Source organism: Acyrthosiphon pisum, chromosome A1 (assembly GCF_005508785.2).
Source record: "Acyrthosiphon pisum isolate AL4f chromosome A1, pea_aphid_22Mar2018_4r6ur, whole genome shotgun sequence".
Lineage (NCBI taxonomy): Eukaryota > Metazoa > Arthropoda > Insecta > Hemiptera > Aphididae > Acyrthosiphon > Acyrthosiphon pisum.
The window spans coordinates 135,681,464-135,706,244 of NC_042494.1; the positions used below are offsets into that span (position 1 = coordinate 135,681,464).

General features: G+C 29.0%; 1 protein-coding gene across 1 annotated transcript in view; it reads right to left on the bottom strand.

Annotated features, from left to right (window-relative positions):
• LOC100165725 (neurotrimin-like) overlaps positions 1 to 24,781 on the bottom strand; it is a 146,668-nt gene that overhangs the window by 93,777 nt on the left and 28,110 nt on the right. The window contains exon 2 of the mRNA NM_001293409.1: positions 24,393 to 24,502. Coding sequence (NP_001280338.1) covers positions 24,393 to 24,502 — 110 coding nt within the window. The remainder of the gene's footprint in view (positions 1 to 24,392; positions 24,503 to 24,781) is intronic.

The window sequence follows — 24,781 nt, forward strand, 5'->3', positions numbered from 1 at the left end:
ATAAAATAATCCGTGATCTTCAACTTTAAGAATTATGTATACAGGATGATTCATCGTGCACGGTCGTCCTCATTTTCTTTTTCGATAATGCAGTTATTCAACATTTTACTAATGGTATTTTTAAATATACTTAAAGACCAAATTCTTGAAATTTTTTAATCAAACTTAAGGAGTGTCCTACGGAGATACAAAGTTACCTTACTCCAGAAAGTTGTATTGACGACGATAATGCCCCATCCCGCACAAGGATTTTGAAATCGGAAGGTGGACTATTTTTTGTCAAGCTTTTATCAATTCCAACGTTAGAATCCACTTATCAATGGATACCGTGTAACCCTATTCCGTGGATAATCGAGAGTTCAATGTTTATGTGTATAAATAATTAAACTTTTTAAAAAATGAAAGTGTTAACTATTTAACTATAAAACAACTATGCATTTTTATTGTAAATTTATAATGATTGAATGAACTTGGAAACTGCATTTGAAGTATCTAACAAGCACAATTTGAACTTATACATTGATCGGATGTTATTAATAAAATAATAATATTATAAATTATGATTGATTACCTATACCAATCAATAATAATTTATACCGTTCTTAAGTTTCCGTCATATCAAAATATATTGTCGTTGGAAGTATATATTTTATTGAAAGCATCCATGATGAGTAGAAACTTATAGATCACTTTTCTATTACAAATAATATATCCAACTATAAAATATAAAAATTATATTTTCTTATGAAACTAACAGTTGTTTTTTTTTTTTGGTACACTCCAAAAGTAAAATAAACAACGCAGACAAGTTCCGTAAATGTATGACACATTTGATATTAAATTGGCTCAAAGTCCAATAGATTAAGTCTTATTCTCTTATCTCCATATTAACATTCAACTATAAAGTTATTCAATATTATATGATATTTATAACAAGAAGATAATGCTGAAATACTCATCACAAAAATATTCAGTTGTGTTTATACATTTTCAACGAATAAAACATTTGGTTTAAATATAAATTGCGTTTTTTTTTTTATTATTATTATATTAAATTATATCTACAATCTATACAATTTTTCATGGACGACAAGTAGGTTTGATAATTGACAGTAAAAATAGATTGACATGAATCTTAAGATTAGGAAGGATACCCAGTGGTAACACCCTATAAAAGTGACGGTAAAAATGAACATTTTTAAAATTTGGAAGGTGTTACCTGGTAGCAATATTCAGCACTGCTCGCCTACTAAAGAAGCAGATCTCTACACCAATGTCTTTTAAGCTTGCGCAAGGGTTATCGGGGAGTGTGTTCGTTGATAATTTAGAGATAAGTGGATTGGTGTGATTTGTGATTGTTTAAACGTAATATTATAACTTTTTATATCACATAGTTATTATTATCAAAAATTAAAATATTTATATTGACAGACGGTTATTGGTGTAGGTAATAATATTATATTGATATATTATTAGGATTTTGTTTTTTTTTCTATTCATTTAGTTATTTGATAACAATTTCTTATCAGATATTATTTAATATTATATTTTATTTTATTGACACCTATTCACATCTAACAATTAACAGAAACCATATAAGACAGTTAAGTCTTAAGGTATTTAAAAAAAAAAATCAAGGGATAACTTTTATCTGATTTCTCAGTGCTCCCGGTTAAATAGTGCATGGTTGGAGATAAGACGATGAAATTACACGCCGCGAGATATTTTATTGGCAAAGTAAATGCGACTCCCAGATAACGGTAGTCGACCAAAGTTCATAAACTTAGTTAATTATACAGGTCGGAGAGAATGAGTACCTAGAGAAATAAAAATAAAATTCAAATTAAATAATCTCAATAGGGGTTGTATGAGAACCCGCAAGAGTTTAACGAACTATGATGACAAACAGCACATAATAGTATGCACTAAACCTATCGAATTATCATTGATGACATTGTTTCGCAGAATACGCGAGGATCTAGGAACTTGAGTACGTTGCACTTAAACTAAATTCACTATTGATTCCAAAATGGATGGAGTGTGCTTAGATTTTTGAAATATACAAGGTGTAACACAATGCTCTGACAAATTATATAACATGTTCTAATCAATATAAATATTTTTCAAATATTTTTTTTATACATGTGAATTTTTAAGCATGTTCACCTTATTTGTATGCTTAAATTATACATATATTCAAATTCTGATTTTTTGGAATTTTTAAATACACTTGAAGACCATATTTCTGAATACTTGAGATTTTTCGTACCACTTAAGGATGATCCGGTGACAATAGAAACTTCCGTTTTTCAAATAGAAACGCCCTTCTTTCACTTTTAATTATTCAGTCAATATTTTTTTTGAGAATTTTGATGTATCTAATAATCTAATATTTTTTTTTTTAAGTTAAACCATTATCAATTTTCCATTTTTATTTTTCAGGGAGTTCTGTTATTTCGTGTATTTTAAAATAGAATAATATATACATTGAGTAATATTAATTTAAACTTAAAATAATTGGTACTAAGACCAACTGTTTAAAGATAAAACACACATATTATTATATTAATGTATTTAAAGTTTAAAATTCAAGTAGAACCTAATCGAATTATACAAAACACTGATAAATATAAACTAATAAATTAATAAATAAACAAATTTTTTTCAATAATTAAAGACTAGTAATATTTTAAAGATGATATCGAATTTAGTACTACTAGTAAAATGTTGAATATTAATACATTTTGATAATAATTTAAGTTTATTAATACTTTTTAATTTTCGATATTTTGAAACTTTCCCAAGTATTTATTTTGTTTTGAATTTTAAAATGGTTCTAAATATTTTGCTTCACAATATATAAATAAATCGGTTTAGTTGTAAAATAAAATATATTAAGTAGTAACCATACTAAACAATATAATTTGTAATATCTTTTGAATGTTTCATGCGTAATTTTTAATAATAATAGTAAAACTATTTTTTAAATGGAGAATAATCGGTTATCAAGTGATAAATTATATGTTAATAAAATCTATCAATCTAAATAGATTATGTTGTAAAAATATTTTATATATTAGAGGTATCGCTGTTTTTATCTCCAGTTGATTAATCTGTCTAATAAATATCATTCAAAATATGCAATATTAATTATAATTAAAATATATATATCACAGATACAATTATTATTTATTGTATATTATTATAGGTACTAGTATTATAATATCGTGTAATTATTAATACAATTTTTCGTTTTCTTGTTTCGTACAAACCTGATATTGGTTGTGCATGTTTTAAATGCTGAATTTTTAGTTATTTTCATTAATTATTAAAATAATTATTAAAGTTTTAAATTGTATGAATCAGAATCTATGTAGAATATTGAATAATACTAATATATGGATAAGTTTGCACAAAGACATACGATACATGTCATTTTCAAATAAATTAAAATACGATTTTAAATGTATTGTCAGATAGATATTATGATCCAAAGGTTTAACTGAAATTGAGATTCTTTCAGTGTTATTTGAATGCAGATTCAATATTACTATTATATAGGTACACATTTTATTGATATAGAGAATAAATTATAATTTATTTTATAAGTGTGTTGACTTATTCGTACCTCATATAATTCGTCCGTATAGAATTACTTTGAACATACCAAAAAATAAATAAATAAGAGTAAAACAACTTGAGCTTCGACAAAATTAAAAATAATAAGTTATGTAATAGTTTTTCTATATGAATGGGCAAAAAATTTGATGACTTTGTAAAATAAATTGAAAATAACCTAAATTAAACATAATATAGTTAAAATTAACTGAAATAAAAATGTGGAAGTATACTTTAATGATAATTATTATTAATCTTGAGAACAATATTATAATTTCTTAAATTTCATTACTCAAGTACTTATTACAATTTAAAAAAATACTTAAAAATATATTATCATATTCATATTATTATTCATATTATTGCCATGCGATTTAAATATTTAACAGTTGATATATATTGTCAGTGTTATTATTACTTCGTAACGTACTTATAACTCCAATGTTTTATTTGCAAACTTTTAAAGTTTATAAACAAGTATAACAAGTTACCTTGTTACAATTACCTATATTTGTTACAACGAACATTACTTATAATTAACTATAATACAGTGCAAACATTATTACGTACCTAATTTTTGTATAATATATTGACCATGTATATATTATATACATCAGATCGACATTTTGTCGACTATCGAAGCCGTGAAGAGTTCGTTTCATGATTATGTACAGTCCGCAACAGAAATCATGATCCAGGTTTTTGAAGACTTCCGAGAAAATCGGCTTAAAGAGTTAGAAGAGAGTGTTCTCACCAGTTTGAAACTGCACAGGCGTACGCATCGTTGCCTAACATGTCATTGTTTTCAATTTTCACTGGCGAGATTCCTCAGTCCATAATCGCTTTAATGGCGCAAGTACTTGGTAATCTCAAGGAAAATCGTCCGATAGTTGCGAAATGCAACGATAAAAGAATTCGCAAGCGCAAAGTCGATACAGATAGATGCCCAACATGGCGTTTGAAACAAATTCCGTGGGTGATGCACCAGAAGCGATTCCGTCGATCACTTACACGGAAATGCAAGTTTTGAAGGATTCACCGTCGGCCAAATCGACTAACAGCGAATTAATGACACCTGTCGCTGTAGGAGCTAGCGACATCGAGTCGCTGTTACCCTTCTCGTCGACTTTGCTACCTGTTCAGCCGGTCGATTCCACCGCCCAGTAGTTAGGTTCGATACGAAACACGGAAACGCAGTTAATTGGTGATGCCAAGTCAGAAAATGGATCGACAAAATCGCTGGACCACGAGATGACTGGTGGTTTACAGAACATTGTTACCTGATACGGATATGGAGATGCTGCAGCAACGGACACGACAGTAACAGCGGTCCGACTTAGGCGTCACACATTGTGGAGTCGGGCAGGTGGTTATTGCGGTGTTCCTGACATAGACCTTCAAGTATAGATTAGTAACGTTTTGTGAGAGGTGTTTGGGCAGAGGCTTTTAAACGTCGCTGCAGTATTTGCCCCCTCCCCTCTCGCCTTTATTGCATCTGTGTAATACGCTACCGTGCACTTTTGTCCCGAGTTCACTCTTTTGTGTCCAGCTGGACGCCGTTTTGTTCGCCGGACACTTTGAACAAATCTGTTTAGGCTCACTTTTTTTTTTTGGCATTCGCCCATCAGACATTTTTTTGTCCCCTTGTTTGCAGACGTTTTGTGCACCGTGCTGACTTCTGCTCTTCGCCGTGTTTTGCACTAAGTCGTGGTCGCGCAGTTACTTCTGCTCTCCACTTAATTCCTTTTAATCGCTTAACATGAGCTGAAGTTACTGAGGTAAAAATTCTAACCCTGAACCAAAAAAAAATGATTATGTACAAATATGATACCATTAAATTATAAATATGGCTGTATTGCCGTAATTGTATGTACATTTAATATTTAAACTAATAAAAATTATTATTGTTATGTAATTTATTCGGTTTTTATTTGATATTATTGTACTCTTAAGCTTTTTGATCAATAAACAAAAATATTTATCAACAAGGTACATCGAAAAAACCAAAAACACTGTGATTTCCGGAGAAGAACGATGTGTAATAAGGCTCTCCGTGGATTTGGACTTCTCCAATTTGCTTAGTAGTTTATTATATTTTTCTCTAGAATTTTCTATTTTAGACTATAGTTTTGCCATTTAGAATCCTCGTCACTCTTGCTCAGTGGTGCTCATTCAGATTGTATTTTTATCAGCTATATTATGTATATTCTATGATAATATTATCTAATAAATATATTATGCTTTATATATTATACATAAATATTATATTATATTATATCATTGGACAGATCTAACTATAGAGCGTAATATTAATATGAATACAATATTTGTAACGGATTCAATACGAGTATACTTGATATAATATTATAATGTTATATAATATCACAATTGGATATTAAATATCAATTTTAACGTAAGATACTAATTATTTCATAAACTTTGATTGTTTTTTTAACATAATTTAGTCATTAAAACAATTTTTTTTTTTAATTAAAATATTTATAAGTTTTAGGAACTAGGTAATAAGCTACTTGTCCAAAATTGGAATTTTATAGATCGAATACTTATAATAATTAATTTATATTACGTCAGAGAATATTAAATTAAACATGCATGTTGTAATTTATTTAAAAGAGTAAACAATTTATAAACTGATAACGATAAAAAATAAATAAAATCCAAAATTGTTATTTTGAAACGAATTAAAATTACTTGAAATAGATATTTGCAAAAACGTTTTTGTTTTTTGAAATGATGCGTGACGTCTTACGTAAAATGGATCACTCCGTAGACCTATACGCCCTTTACACGCTCCCATTTTTCCTTAATTTTTATGTTGTTTTTCCCGGTGCCTTTGAAAACTATTGGGAATTTTAAATTTTGACCTTCCGAAGCACCAACTACACAACGAATACACCACTTTCCATTCGAACAAGATACTGTTAAAGAAAATCAAAGCAGTTTTACTGCCCCAAACGGTGGTGACAGACACAAAAATAAAAAATAAAAAACACACATCATTGTAAAATCAATACATTCGTCGCTCCGCTCATAATTAAAAACTACAAGCAAATTTATAGATAATAGTGTTATAACTTATGAAAGTAAGTAAGTTTTTGTTTGGACATATATTAGAATCACTCATAATTTATATTGATTTGTTATATATAAAAAACATTATATGAATGTTGTAGGTAAAATTATGGTATAATATGAGTTATAACGTCAGTGAGGCAATATTTAATTTTAAAATTTATTTGATGTGTGCTTTAGGTTTAATTATAACTTATTGCTTTACCTCTTAGTCTACAGATAATAAATTGTACGTTTTGATTTATCGTTAAATTAATGTTTGATATTGTGTATCATAAATTTTAATGAATAACACGCTAATTACGATTCATTCGGTTGTAAAGTATACCTACAGCATAATTATAAAACTACATCATGGACCATAACATAATATAAAGTAAAATATTTCGTTAATAAGTTTATGACACAAAATTGATTAATAATATTTGTATTTGATATATTTTCAACAATTGTTGTGCACATTAATGTGCAATGCTATAATTGAATCAGCTTGTAAACACTGTTTTCATGGAAATAATATAATATACAAATATAGTATGGTGATAATAATAATATAACGAATATCAAAAATAATAATTATATTATAATATGCTACCCAAAACAAAATCAGTTTTAAGAATAATAAAAAAAGAAAAGAAAAGTAATTCATTTTCGTATGAACCGCAGGTAGCAGTTATTTGTCTTAACTGCAGAAAAAAAATTCACTAAGCTACCGTACTTTGGGCTCATAAGCTGCTGACTATTAGTTTTTTGTAGGAATGCTTGAAGAACGATGTTTATGCAGTGCAGAACACAATTCTGTTCGTTAGTCGAAAGTACGCATTCCGAGCATAATGTATAATATGGCTACACGTCAATTACCTACTCAATAGTTAAACCAAAGCACATTATGAGAGACATCAACCGGCACATAAATGGACGTTCAAGTGGAAAATAATTCATTCCGTTTTGTCTTCGAGAAATCTCAAGTCCCATAATGGTTAGTTCAATATGGACGTAAACATCGAAAAACCAAAAGGTGAAATCAGCTAGGAATCGTTCCGAACTTATTGAATTGATTTTACATATTATAAAGAAAGTTTCCGATTAGTTCCACGACTTTTGCATGTATTCCCAAATGAAAATCACCAATCGTAAAAAGTTTGAGAAAAAAATAAATGGTGCGTTCATAATAATAATACATTTTCAATCATGAAAGTAAGACGCGTTACAAAGAGAAAAAGTGCGTTCATAATTTTTTTGCCACACGACCGGCATGCATTAATATTGCATACACAATGCGCCGTGTTACGAAATTTTATGTAATTTTTTTTTCATTAGTTCATATTACGGTTTATTATATAATATCTTCAAATGTAAGATATTATCCTGAGCATGATCGATTTTAAATATTACAGCTGGTATAAGTAACGTCGGTGTTTTGATTATCACTAGGTATTGAAAAACAACATCATGTATTTTTAATACCTTAAAGTACATTTAAATATTATGTTAACATTTAGTAGGTAGGTACTCGTTGATTAGTTGTGTACAAAAACATAATAGCTTAACAGTTAATAGCTAATTTATTCACGAATTTAAATAATATTCCTATCGATCTGAATGTAACAAAATAATATTATCACAATCAAAGATATCGTGTCGTGTTTATATTTGTATTTTTTAGATATCTTTTTCTGTTCAAAGTATTGCATGATACGAATATTTTGAGAATTATACCAAGACATAATTAATATAAATAGAAATATACATTAGTTCATAATGTTCTATAGTGTTTATAATATTCATAAACTTAATTTGCTAATCCGGTAATTTTATCTAAGTATCTTATATGATTTTCGTTTTTGTGTACTCAACGATGTTCACTTAGAGCGCAGTAATATTTAAACACATATGATTATTAATAATCTTCTTAAAGTGTTTTGATGTTACTTTTTACAGCACCATCTCACTAATTAATTTCTTGCTGTACATATTATATGGTTTTAAACCATATTTTGGTTCACAATGCGAGATAGGAGATTACACTTCTTAATTATTACGTTTGTATATTTTAATAGGTATATTAACAATAATATGTTTTTTTAGAGGATAATATTAATTATTCCGAAATATTCTATGGTTGGATAAATTATCAATTTAATTTGAAAATTGATTGATAATGATAATATACTATACTGTACGTATTGATATTAATTAATAGTATAACAGTAAAAAAAAGTATTGGTAAATAATTTGTCAATTTGATGCCAAATACAATTTTAAACAATGTTATTTTTGACTTTGACAGTTTGACCAAATATAATAATAACTACATATTGTATTAATATAACGATGAAAACGACGACAACATCGTTCTCGTATCCACTGGTTCCCACGACTGATCGACGACGTCGGTTGGACATCTGTCGACCGAATCCTATAAAGAATAGGAAGACGTTGATTGCAAGCACTCGTGGCCAATTCGGTGATAAGTGCGGTATAGCCGGTATAAGGTGGTATAGCCAGCCAGTATGAGGTGGTTTCCCCGAGACAGAAAACAATAATTTAATACATGACTCCAACTCAGTCATCTAGAGCTCGTGATAATAATATGATTTACGCCAAAAGTCAGTGAGGCGTTGTCGTGCAGTGGGTGATAAAGGAGACCATCGTACGCCGATAATCACGCGATGTGGGTTACCCACCACGCAATAAACATTTCGAGTTTCGGTGGGTGACGGCCTTTTCGTCGACTCTATACACATATTCGTCACCCACTGCCATATTATGACTTTCATGTTATAATCAACCCGTTTCGATGTCTGACGTCTGCCGTAGCGGCTGCGGCGTTTGACTAATAACACTGCAAACCACGCGCGTAATGTCTAATAATGATAATGATGATGATAATCTTGTTAGAAACTGCATTGTAAAGCGTCCGGCGGCTTAACCCGAAAATTCATAATATTGTCCATTTTTCATCACGTTTATAAGTGATCGAGTAATTTAATATATTCCGACGGAATATGATGTCGCAAGGTGCGTAAAAACGACTCGACCTACACATTATAATATGGTTAGAATAAATCATCTGTCGTGTAATGTACCGTACTAAAACACGATTTATAATTATTGTAGTTGTTTTTTATTATTATTACAACACGTGTTACTATTAAAAAACGTGCGTATTAAGTACAATTAATCTATATACATAAAAACGGAGATAAAAATGTATAACAATTCATCAATCGAGAACGGCTGGTCCGATTTGGCTTAAATTTTTTTAAGATGTTCGTAACTGCCAAGAGAAGATTTTTACAAAATAAGATTTTAGGAAAGTCCACCAGAAATGTAGGAAATCTCAAATCTGTATGTCAAAAATACAACAGTGACGCAACAGCGCATTATATTTTATTGGTTGCTATTGGTTAATCGGGCATGTTTGTTGATTTCATATAATATAAACATGAATCGCAGAATGTGTTGCTAAGCGCAATAATTCTACTGTACGTGTGTTGTGACTGAACTCCTCCTAAATGGTTAGACCGATTTGAATGAATTTTTTTGTATGCGTTTGCGTTTATTCATCTGATTTTAGTACGGTTAGGTTAATTTAGGATTTTGCATTAAGTGATTATATCAATCCACTATAGGTAGAATACCACAAACTTGGTATTACTTTGATACTTTAGAGTTAAATCATATACTAACGTACATACAGCACGGGGTCCGCGATCTACCACAGGCAGATTGCCTACTTGATAAAGTACTGCTGGGAATCAGAATTTTTATTCCGGGCAACGGAAAAGTTAAGATTAATTATTTTGAAACCATACACCGAATATTAAATAACGAATTGAACAAAGTTTGAGTCACATATAGTTGGTACACTTAATGGGCAACGAAGTGCAGGGGTTCAGCTAGTACTGTATGATATATTAACGATTTATACAAAAAAAAAGGTGGGTAAGTGGATGTCGCTCTGCTGTACAGTAGGTTACAAGTGGGTCACTGTATAATGGATAGTATTAAATTTGAATTCAATGATATAATATCACTGTATAAGAAAAACGATTCTGAGCGGAGACGGTTTGTCAGTCTAGGTATTAGACATACCTATTATAGATATACTTATCTATAGTATTAAAGAAAAATTGACCTATAATAGGTATCAATAATAAATTCCAAATTAATCATATCACAATAACCATTAGGTAACGCGTTATACATCATCAACAAACCGTGGTACTATCATAGATATATAATAGTATACTTTAGAAGTTTCAATAATATACAATCACAACAAAATAACTAAAATAGTTATTCCAGGTTTTTTAATATGTAATTTCGTACAAATTTGAACTTAAAATGACAATAAAAATAAACCGTGCTTATGTATTTCTTAGAATTTTTGGTAACAGAATTAAATATTTACGTGAAATCTTGTTTTAAATTTTCAATCCTCAGATATAAAAGTTGAACATTTTATACATTTTTAACTACAAAATAATTATTAAATTTTGTCAAAATTTCAACTTCAAATGCTTATAAAAAAAATGTGTGCCTATGTATTTTTAATATTTTACAATTGCTATTGTAACAATATATCAGGAGCCTTGCATTAAATTTTCACGCATTATTAAAAAACAAATAAAATTTAATTGATATTTATAGAAAAAAAAATTAAAAAAATTGAAAAATGACAATGTCCGTAAGCAGCTCAAAAAGAGTCAAGTTATTTTCAAATTTTTATCGTGTATTATATGTGAAAATTATAATATAAACATTCAGTGAAATTTTCAAATATCTACAGTCATTCGTTTTTTAATTACAATAAAATAAGAATTTTGTCATATGAGAAATCGAGCGAATATCAAATGCTGTAAAAATATGAATTTCAAACGCTCATAAAAATTTAATTTGAGTTTCTTATAGACATTTTTTTTTTTTGGTAAAGATAGATTATCCTATAAGGAATCTTGTATTACATTTTTACGAATTATTAACTCTAAATAATTTGCTTATTTTCGTGATTTTTACATATTTTGTCAATTTTTGAACTTTAAATGCTAATTGCTAATAAAAAAAAACTGTGACTAAGGATTTTTAATATTTTTCAAATGTCATTGTAACAATATAGTAGGAGCCTTGTATTAAATTTTCAAGTATTTTTACTCAACAAATAAAGTTTTTTTGACATTCATAGAAAAAAAAACTAATTAAAATGGAAACTGAAATTGTCCGTAAACAGCTCAAAACAAATCAAAATATTTTGAAAATTTTATCATGTATAGAAAATTGAAATATAAACAACCAGTGAAAATGTCATGTATCTACAGTCATTCGTTTTAAAGTTACACCAAAAACCAAAATCAATTTTGTGAAAAATTGATTTTGCGTAAAAATTCCCGTTTTTCCTTAATTTTTCTTTGGTTTTTCTTGGTGATTTTGAAAATTACTGGGAATTTTAAATTTTGACCTCCCCAATGCACCAACGATATTCACTTTCCAATCGAACAAGATACTGAAGTTGAAAATCGAAGCATTATTTCGACTACTTATCGTGTACACAGACACAAAAAAAAAATAAAAATAAAAAAATAATAAAAAAAAAAAAAAAACACACATCATTGTAAAATCAATACATTCATCGTTCCACTCAGAATCTAAAAAATGTATTTTTTCAACACCCAACTATACTTAATGTCAGCATTTTAATCATGTCGTAAGACCAATAAAACAAGAAATATACGAAACAATTAGTTTATATAGATACTGTTCGTTCCGGAAGATTTTGTGTCTTACAAACGACTGAATCCGTGAGTCGTATTATAAGTGTCATCCATACTGTATTACTATGACAGTATTCTGATTTTTTTTATATATTATTTATTGGGTACAATATCTGCAGTTGAGCAATAATACGATCATATTTTTGATAACGATTTCTCAGTCCATTACACGAATAATGAGAATCGTTGAGAAAATAATATGCATTTTAAATTTCATTAGGTGCTATTAATTATTAAGATCGTAACAACGATATGAATCCCTTTCACGTGGCAAGCCATTTATTTATTTACGACTATTGCAGGCCAATAATTAATACCATTTATATTTTAATACGTTTTGTTTGTATTATGGTCCAATATTAAATTATTCACAATATTACATTATTGGATTATTTTCCGCCGACTATAATCACAGTAATCATATACTATTCAATTTATTTTGAATTCACGGTTTACAGATTTGGTATAACATATTCTGTACATTATCATAATTACAAATAAATACCTATAATGATATGACTTAGTCCCTTAACCAGTGCTCAAAACTTTATTGAATTTCTCGATTTCCGAAAGGGATTTGCGCCCTGAATAAATAATCAGCCATCGAAACCACCATGCGATAATGTCTTGTTAATAGACCTCACGGTTGTCACTGTTATAGCATATTACATATTATTATTTTATATTATATTATCCCACTTAGGTATGATTACTATTCGAAATGTTTTAAAAAATACTGGATGTTCACACTAGGTCAAAGGTGGACAAGTTAAGTTAATTCAATTAACTTCGATTATTGTCGCCCTATGATATAATACCATAAGACTAGTGTATGATACGAGTTCCTCTATATGCATATTTTTATTATTCTGTTTGAAGCAGATCCGCTTCAACAACAAAAACAACAACAACAACAACATCAATAATAATAACACTGTTATTGTATTAATAATAATAATTGTATTATATAGTATCGCGCTTGTACCCGATATGGTCGCACGACGACGAGCGTTTCTTGCGCGGCGGTCGTGCAATGCAGCTGCGTGTAATACACGCCGGTCGACAGTGGTATAAAAACCGCGGTTCGTCCCTAGACACTTGCGACCGCACGTGTAATTCCGACATCGGCTCCGCGGGTCCGTGTCGCGCCGTGACCCTTGTACGCGAGGATTATCGGACATTGGGGGGGGGGGGGGGCGCACATTTGTGCAAAACATAAACTGCACGGCGCGCGGTTAATTCGGACGATAATCCATAAATACTCATTAACCCGTTGAAACACCTTGCGTGAGCTCCACTCCGGCCCACTCGCCACCACCCCGTCCACCCACACCGCGCCCAATCACCCCTATACATTATTATTATCATCCCACCGGAAACTAACTCTCACACACACACACACACACACATATATATGTATATAGGTACACATGCGCTCACCCACATTCGTGTATACAAGCGTATATTGTGATCCCGTTTACACGTGTACTGCAGTTACACGTTTAGGTACACACACACACACACACCCGTACAACAGGGAACTCGATAATTTGACTCGTGAAAAACACCCGCACACACACCCGCACCCACCCGGACCCACACACATGCACGCGGATAAACATATATATATATATATATATTATGCGCACACACACATGCGTTAAATATATTATCCGACGACGATTTATCACCGTTACATTATCTGCAGTGGCGGCGGCTCGGTCACGGGGACGGACGGATACGGTGTAAACGTCCGTGTGCTGTGTAATTCCGTTCGGCAAAACACGTTGGAAATACGGTTTGTACTATATATAGGTACACCGAGAACAAAACGTTTGTTAACTGCTGAACCGTAACCGCAGTCCCGGGCCCGTCAAACGAACACTCGGAAATATATTATATTATTGTTGTTTTCCACTTGTGACGACGTTAACGCGCGGAAGACGTCGCGGCGGCGGCGTTGCTCCGTCCGCGAAAAAGTATATTATTACCTATATAGGTATAGCTGGTACAAGTACGGGTCCAGGGGGACTAGGGGCCTAGGCCCCCCAGACATATTTTTTTATAAATATAAATATCATACATCAAATAACAAATAAACAAAATCTAACTTCTTTACAAATTGTCGCTTTCTTGTCGCTTTCTATATTGAATAATCAATAATTTATTGATCACAAATTGATTAACTATATCTACTATTATTACATATATATATATATATATATATATATTTAAATTAAGAATAAAGTATAAAATTGTATTATAATAATTGTATTTGTGTTGTAAAAAAATGTTTGCCCCCCCCCTCAGATCTTTGCACTGGATCCATGCCTGAGCTGGTATATACCGCAATAATATTTTCCCCATATAGCCGGGTTCACACTACATCGTGTCGTGTGATTTCGTATTTTTATGTTTATACCAAAATACAGTACCAATGATATGAATATTGTACCTGATGATAACATTATATTATTTTATTTTAGTTATCACTTTAAACACGGTAAAAAGTTGAATATATTCAACTATGTGGTATCGTTTGGTAACTGTGGTAACTGTGATTATTTTACACGTCACGGTGTAGTGTGAACCCGGCTTAGTGTATAACATAAACTACGACCGTATACCGGCATACACGCGTGTGGAAAAACAATGCACTCCGGTATAATTATTATTTATTATACCTATACGTCAAAAGTGAATAATAATATTTCAATATTTCCTAATCGGAATAAGTACTGGATGGCGGATACTTATATAATACCGCGGTCTCTTGGATATTGCAGCTCTATCGTCCAGTTCTCTGCCTGGACACTGTTGATAATCGACATAAAATATACACATCGATATCTTTCGACGATTATTCCCAAGCGTGTGCATAATATCATATAATATTAATTTGGTTTTCGCAAGTTAAAAATATTTTCTTTTACCTTTAAACCCTCAATGATTAGATAATATGAGTGCTCCCATACTCGTTTTAGAGCAACGACATAATACCATATGGTATGTGTATAATTGACACGAATAGGTTGGTGCTGACGTCAGAAATGACTTGATATCCTTTCGATCTGAATTTTTCAGAAACAAAAGTCACCGATTACCGATGACACCGATCTAGTTGGCAATATAGTTCATAATATCTTATATATTATAGACATAATAATTAATTATTAACGATTATAATAGGAACGGCCAGACTTCAATAAATGTCAACTATTCATTAGACACTGTTATTCAATATGAATCGATCTGGAATATCCGACATTCTGTCAGAAGCTCTTCACCCGGACAACGTAAAATGAACGATAGCCTTTTGTTAAGGTTAATTTCATTAACCGATTGTAATCTCTATATTATGTACACAACGTAATATATTATATAAGATAAACTGCGAACGTGTTAATTCAGTTCGTATTAATCCAATACAGCTAATATCCACAGTCGTCGAGGCCTTATGTAATAATAATAATAATAATAATAATATTAATGATAATAATAAAAAAAAAAAATATGATCCACAAAACAAGAAAAATATATGATTATATGAATGATTATATTATGACAATTTTATAAAAAAGAAATCACACGGTCCGATACTATTATTATTATACATATAACTTTAAAAAGTTATAATGATTAATAATTTACAATTCTCAGTGCGTTAGGGTATTAAACCTAACTTTTAACGTAGGTGGATATTTCAATTTCAAACTTACAATAGGTATCACAACCAAGTGCCGCTCTACAATGGATGGCTTCTTACTCAAACCGTTCACGCTGATATTATAATAATATGTATAGGTACCGTACTACTATATTATAACTCACAACAATCGTAACTTATTTACTTATTCTACACCTACAGATTGTATATTATCTACAGAAAAAATACAATAGCTTTACGTTTCTATAGAGGTTTCAAACGGTGGTTACTACGCTGTGTATATTATTTTTTTACTTAACCTTGTGTGCAAGTTGTATCTTGTGAACTTATATTTTGTAATTATTGCTTTGTGACTACAGTATTGTATTATATACACGGATACTTGGAATAAAATAGTTACTAATGATTTCAGGGTCCCGCATAATTGTATTGATTATTTAAATTCTAAATTATCTACATGCATTATATTTGTATTGATTGTAATTATCATAAAGATCATCAATATCTTTATCCAAGTAATTTATGGTTGCAAAACACAGTATATCAAATGAGCACGTCAATAAGTACTTTGAAAATAAATAATAATATTATATTCTAGCGTTTTTCATTTTTATTAAAGAATTAATTAATTAATTTATGTTTTTCTTTATAAAGTACACATATAAAAAAGAACATAATAAACTATTTGAAAAGTTAATTCAATTAAATGTCCTATTTAGTGAGGTATTATACATTTCAATGTAACCATTAGCATAAAACAAATAATATAAACATAAATTGCTGTTTACAGTTAAACTGTAAGTTATAACAGTTTACTACGAATTTCCTGGAATATTATAAATAACTTGAAATATGTCAACAGCACTCAATAGTCGATAGTGGATCACATGCTCCGCAATATTATACTGAAGTTTCCATTTTACAAAAAATATGTGGTTAGGTACTCGCGGTAATTTAAAAACATTTAAAATAGGTTTTCAATTTATATTATTTACTATAAAACTTAACGAAAAACACGACGCTGATGTACTAAAAATCAAGTAATGCGTCTGACCAGCCATTATAAATATATATTAAGGATAAATTGTGTGCAAGTAGCAGTTTTCGGATTAGATAAGTATTTTTTTATCTAGATAAAGATAAAGATAATGCAACTCAAATATATCTAGATAGAGATAAAAGATAACTTAACTTATATTTATCTAGATAAAGATAAAGATAAATACTTTTTTATCTAGATAAAAAAAAGATACAATTATTTTTTAAATGGTTATAAATTTTAGTATATTTTAGTTGGGCACTACCCAGACAGCATTTTGTAACAATAATATTATAATAGTATTATAATAACGTTATACTAATATTATTCGTGATTATAATGTTATAATAATATTATTAAACAAAAAATTGCTGTCTGGGTAGGAACATAATAATAATTATAATGATATAAATAAAAATAATTACATTATTTATAAACCATAAACTTTGTTTGAGAATCTGTATAAATATTTAAAAATTTGGTACAATTTCGTGATATTTATCAATAAAAAATGTATCTAGATGAATTTATCTAGATTAGTAGAAAAATTATCTAAGATGAACGTTTAGATACCTTGTAACTATTTATCTAGATAAGATAAAAGATGAACAAATAATTATCTAGATATTCATCTAGATACATTTATCTAGATAAGTCCGAACACTGGCAAGTAGACATTGTCTAGGGCTCAGAAACATGGTGCGTATCGAACAAAACAGGTTTTGATCTGCTCGAAACGTAAAAGAAACGTTTTCATAAAATAAAATCTTTAGTTCATCCAATCAAACAGAATTTTATAATATCTAGAGGTTCGCAAGTACGTAGTGGATTTATTCAAAGAGTATATAGGTATTTATTATTTTATATATTTATTCAAAGATTATATATTTTAATCCTGTACAAACCATACGTACAAATGGATACAAATGGACAACTATAGTATAGTATGGACGCATAAGCTGCATAAATATTATTTAGTTTAACATTTTACAACGAAAATATAAAAAGCAAGACGGCTCTCTCCGTAAGTAAGTAAGTTCTTCCGTCGTTTCGCATAAATACTGTTTTGTCCTATAAAAACGATAACTTACTGACTCTTAGGTACGTTGCAATTATAAAACGAAATGATGTGGAATGACGATGGAAATAAGCGAGGCAAGAGAAATTGCATATAACATTGTACATGCACAATGCTGTTACCTACTTACACTAAATGCGTGTGTTGCGCTGGTGCACGACTAATGGCTTTCTCGTGTTTTGTCAAAGCTAATGTGATTTTAGTTCTCTATTTTTGTATCCTAACAGATTTAAACAAATTTTCAGCTTAATCGTGACATAATATCCATAACATGCATAAATATGGAAACGTTCGAATATTTTTCACTTTCTATACATGCTCACTACTATATAATAAAACGTCTTACATTCATTGTTTCTGTACATACTATTATTGTTTGAAGTGTGAATTTTTATCATTATTATTCATATTTCGCTTGAATAAGAAATCCATAGTTATGACTTACAATTTATTTTACGCAATATATCCTGAGTCTAAAATGTGAAAAATACACCTACTACATTCGTTTGCGCATGATTTTTGATCATAACTGTACAGTACATTGTAGACTATACTATAATATTATGAGGTCATGATCACTGCAAGTATACGGAACAGTATTGGAATATTATTTAATTTTAAATTTATAATCAGAATGGGACTACTATTCTACGCTGTAGGTATTATACCCAAGCGTATAAAGTTGACCCTTAACTAAAGAAATTCTTCAGCAACTTAATTTTTATAACAAAAACATTGGCCTTTTTATAACGACTACGTTTTTTGTTTACTCGAATCCATGATTTACAGTGATTTGGCTTCATAATAACTCATTGAAAATATAGACAATACATAATGAAGTTATTTTATTTGTTCTACAAAATTAATAAAAGAGTAATTGATCAAAATTAAATCTTCCTTAATAATTAAATATTTAATAAACCAAATAAGTAAGTAGCTTGAAAACGGTAGTTTGAATAATCACATTGAATACAAATCAATGATTAAAATGTAAATGAACGTATATAAAGTGAAACATTATGAAATACATGAAAATAAAAGACAACACTTCATAAAGTGTAACCAACGGTGTTAACAAATTTTTATATTATGCAGCAATGACTATAAATTAACTGTGTTTCTATCAACTTTCATATTGGATACGATATGAAACCGTTACCCCATATTATGTAATGTACATTTTTATACATTGTACATCGTTGACCAATGTGATAAAAAACCTACTACTATTAAGAGGGTGCTACACCCACATGCGTTCTCTCTGTCTTACAAATGCATAACATAGCAAATTGTACGCTCGGCAGATCACGTTTAGCACTGTTAGTTTAAAATTATAGTGACTCGACTCGACTGCTTATAATAATTAATGGTAAGATTATTATCCAGTGAACCTCATGGATTTTTGTTTAGATTTTAATTTTGAAGCAAGTTATGAATATTTTAAAATGCACAAACAATTTACAATTTTAAAGTACTTTTCACTAGATAATAATCTTAACTTAAAATTTTATAAGAGGTCAACAATTCACTATAATTTTTAAGCTAACGGAGCTAAACGTGATCTGCTGAGCGTATGATTTGCTATGTTACGCGTTTGTAAGACAGAGAGAACGAATGCAGGTATTGCGCCCCCTTAACAAATATTATATTAATTCAGGTAATAAACGAATTAAGTACGGTGTAAAACTAAGAAATTTTCAATTTGATATTGTGTATAATAAAAGTACCTATATGATTATTTATATAATTTAAAAATAACATTTTTGTTAATGATTTAAGTTTAAGGACTCGTCGTTATTAATAATTCTAAGTTAACTTTTATCTATTAGAGTAAAATGATTTTAATCATACAAACATGCATTTGAGGTCAGTATTTAAGGTATTGGAATATTTATTATTTAATTAAAGTTTCATATCAAGCGTTCAAATGCAAAACATAAACTTATTTTATCTTTTTTTACGTGTACATAATATACAAAAATCTTTATAGAAACTATAAGAAACTAAAGTGATTTTTACTAAGTACATCAAATTTACTGTAAAAATAATAGTAGGTATGATGAACTACAAATCAGTATGTATTGTTTGTATTATCGTTACGTCATATCAGTATATTATGCTCTTTGAAGTATTCTAGAATATTATTGACATTGACTTTGGTAAATGGTATTCATGCAGAGAAATTGGGTCAAACTAGTTTCCACTGAAGTTCAAGTAACCGAACTCTGTCCGTCTTTCGTTTTTAACAGCAAACCATTTTTGATGAATAAAATATCAATAAATTGACAAGTGAAATATTTAATCTTAAATGTCCCATTTTGAGAATGACTGCCAACTAGCCAAATTACTTTTGAATATTTTCAACAATAACAGTTTAGTAATATACATCAAATAAAAATGTGTTGTATTGTACATGATGGGTTTCTGAACTATAAGCAATGATCTTTTGCGATAGTAAGTGTTTAAATGTGTTTTACTACGTAGACAACTCTACAATTTTAAAAATATGTAAAAGGTTTTCAGAATTTTAATTTGTCTAATATACTTGGATTAGCCATTTAAAATGGTCAAAATGATTCATGTAGGTATGTAATGAATCGAATATGTATATCTAACAACTGAAATTTTGACAGTACCGCTCTCTAAGTTATTGGGCGTTGGTTGAAAAACAGTTACACCGCTATTATATAATAATATTTTACCCAATAAAATATATTATTAATAATATTGTTGGCGTCAGACAGTTTGAAATATAAATTTTGTCTGTTATCGGTTTGGAAACTCAATAAATGTAAACAGTTGATCGGTTGAGATTGAAAAATTCTTCACAATGTGTACATTTTTTACGTGGAAAAGATGGAAACTCATAGACAAAAAAAATAATTATAAATCCCGTTCATCCAAATCAGTGTGGAAAGTAATGCAAACACTATTTCGGTAACTCTATTGAAAGTAACACATCGTATTATAAATTTTAGTTTTAAGAATTGAATTGAAACATTCTAAGACAAAGTTTCTACGTATTTCTACGGTACTTAGCCCTCGTAAATATAAATTACAACACGTGCAGGCACTCATATAATTAGATAGTTATCTATCTATCTATTGGAAAATAGATGGTAAATGTCAGCTAAATGTCTACAATACGAAAAACCCATTTGTAAAATTTGTATATACAATATATATTGTGTGGTGTAAAATAATAATTTATAACAATTTAAGTTGAAAATGTCATTTGCGTTTTGTGTTGCAATATATTGAAAACGCTACGAAAAAACATATAGGTATGGGTACCTACAGCTTATAATATGTCTTATTAAACACAAAATGGCATCAAATTATCTGTATACCACGTTCCCTTTATCGTTTAAATATAATAATATAATTTAAATATGTATAGAGCATAGATATTAAATTTTCTTTTACTAAACATTGGAATAATTATTACTTTTTAGTTTTTTGTCGTATAATATTAATATGAAAATATTATTAATAAGTTATGTATTTTGATAATATTATCCATAGAGGTAATTAATTATCAACAGGTCCTTTTAAATAAATGTATTCATAGGTACATTTTACACCTTAATTGAATTGAATTAAATAATTATTTTGTTTTGTCCATGTTAGAATATATACTGTCTGTTAATTACACTGAAATATAATTTTACTGACCTTAAATCGATTATTTCGATAACAGAGGCTTATTATACTGATTGTCAAACTTCCATTAGACAGCGACGTAAAAGCCATTATTCAATAATTAGAATTATTATTATGAGCATCATTCAAAGGTTTGGCCAACGGTTACGTTTGAAAAGCTACTGCGGAATATGCCACATTTAGTTATGCATTTAAATTATTATTACTCTAGTTTCTAGTTTCTACTCACTACTAACATGATGTCAAAAACACACACATAAAATATATTTTTGTTATTATAGAATATTATGATTTATAAATTTCAAATAAAATCAAACTTTAGAATTATATCATTATTCTTTTTAAATAATAAGTACATTAATATAACATTTTTTTTTTTTTTAATCTATTTAATAAATTTATTTTTATTTATCATACAAAATATTTTAATTACTATTGTCGAATTTATATTTTTTATTTTGTAATTATTTAATAGAATGGTATTAAGTATATAATTTAAAATTAAAATTTAATATTACGTTTTAAATTTCAAATTTTCAAATTTTGATCATTTAATGATAAGTAAATTAAATATTGTTTTATAAAATTCTCATTTATTAATTATTATAATTTATAAAACAAAATAAATAAGTATAGAAAACATGGATAATATGCATAACTTAGGTACATAAATTCGTTTTTGTTTTTAATAACGTAAGGATATCTAGTTATTTTTGTTACCAATTATTTAGTTATATTTTATTAAACCGATTCGAGGAAAATAAATAAATCCCGTTTATCCGTTTATCCTACCCATTGATATGTCTAAATATATAAGCGAATGATTTTATACAAATGAGAGCACAGCGCTGGTGGTCAATTTATGTTCAGTTTTGACTAAAGAACCCCGAGGGCACTTTTGGGATCGTTCAACTAATTTATGCTAGGTAGGTACACCTATAGACGATCCAAATATCAATAAATCAGTATTCTATCCATTGGAAGATAATTAAGAAGTAATTCCTTAGTCACTTTAAGCACAAATAACATAATGTCTAGTATATTGACTATACCTACTATCGTATATCGATTAAATGCCTGGGTTCAACTATTGTTTATTCATTTAATTGCCAAGCCGCACACACGCCTAAGATTATAATATTATATAATATTAGTATTTAATATTATTGTGTATAAATGAGAAAAAACATGGGTTGAACTCTGATTTCACTGATGCTATTTTAAGGGCAAAGTTAATTTTGCGTTTTCATTCATCGTTATCGGCAGGTTTATATAAATGTTATGTTATTATTATTTACATAGATTTTCTTGTTCTATTTATAAAGGAAATCGCTAAACTCTGATGTCTCAAGAAGCCAGACAAAGGTTCCGGAAAGTGCTCCCTTTCAAAATGTTATACACACTCAGGAAAGCATTGCGAATTAAGAGTTCTATAATAATATAAAAGAATCGCAGACCCGACATCTGTCTTAACTTACAAGTTGGTATACGCTACGCGGTAAAAATAATTATATTTTGTCGTCTTTGGATATAGGTAGTTTGTCGGCAGTCCAATTTACTTAGATGCATACATACTTTTTCTTGTGTACAAGGAATACAAAAATATAATAATATTACTTAGGTATATCCTTTAGCGATATTGATTGTTTTACTTTATTATGTATATAAATGGAAATAATTTGGATAAATCAAAATATAAGTTTATATTTTTTCAAACATAATATATTTTGAACATACGACTGTCAATTTGAATTTTATATAGGTACATTAATATCCTTTCATGTAAAAATATATTCATATACACTCGTTCACATACTGAGAAATACACTACAATTTTATTAATGTCGTAAAACGTATCATAATATACATAGTTTATATAACAAACTGAAGTATTATTATTAAAATTCTCAGAATCAACCGACAAAAGTTAAAATTATAATGGAAATAATTAATGAGTGATGACTAATGAGTTTGTGGTATAATAGTCATTATACATTTAACATCAAGTTGTTTTAAAATAATAATATATTATTATATTGTATTATAATTTTATCGGTGATAATATATAGTGTAACAACTGACATTGTATATTTTTATCCTTCGAATAAGCTGTTGAACTATCTTATTTTCGGTTTATTGGATTTAAACGTAAGTCTTCAGTGACATTCATCCAGATGTGAATTAAAGAGGAGTAAAGACCTCACGGATCGCATTTCACCCCACAAAAATTGTATTTTATACTACTTTTATTTTTCATATTTTCCTTATGTATTTTTTTTTTTTTTGTGTCAGTACCTCTCGTGATACTTGAGCCAACACATAAAAACTATGGCTCTCCTTTTACTTGTTAAAAACTAAACTAAACACCAGCAGTTAAAGCTGTTGCTATCGTGTCAGATGAAAAGCGAACGAAACAAAAGTACAAAGAATGAAAATCAATTGTAAATAAGATTCAAATACTTTGTAATTTCCCAAATTGCTGACGACACAAGGCAGCGAGACGTCCCTTCCCACGGGTATCGTAACGTTTGGAATAGGCTCTGCAAACTTGGGTTCCAACACCGATAAAACTGTAACATAAAAAAATATAAAAATTTATATATTTATTCGCACACATTCGTAATGCGGTAGTAATTTATTTGCGCAACAATTGTAAATAAGTAAATGACCATAAATAACAAAAAAATGCAACAGACAGATGTTTATTTTTTTTTTTTAAATCTATCAATTTTTAATAAAATACCTACGTATCTTCCCTATGGTTTCGAAATCGATATTCGAGTAGAATACATAACGTTCGAGTATTACATTTTAGTAATCCAAAGTGTTGTTACCTATATTGGTTTATT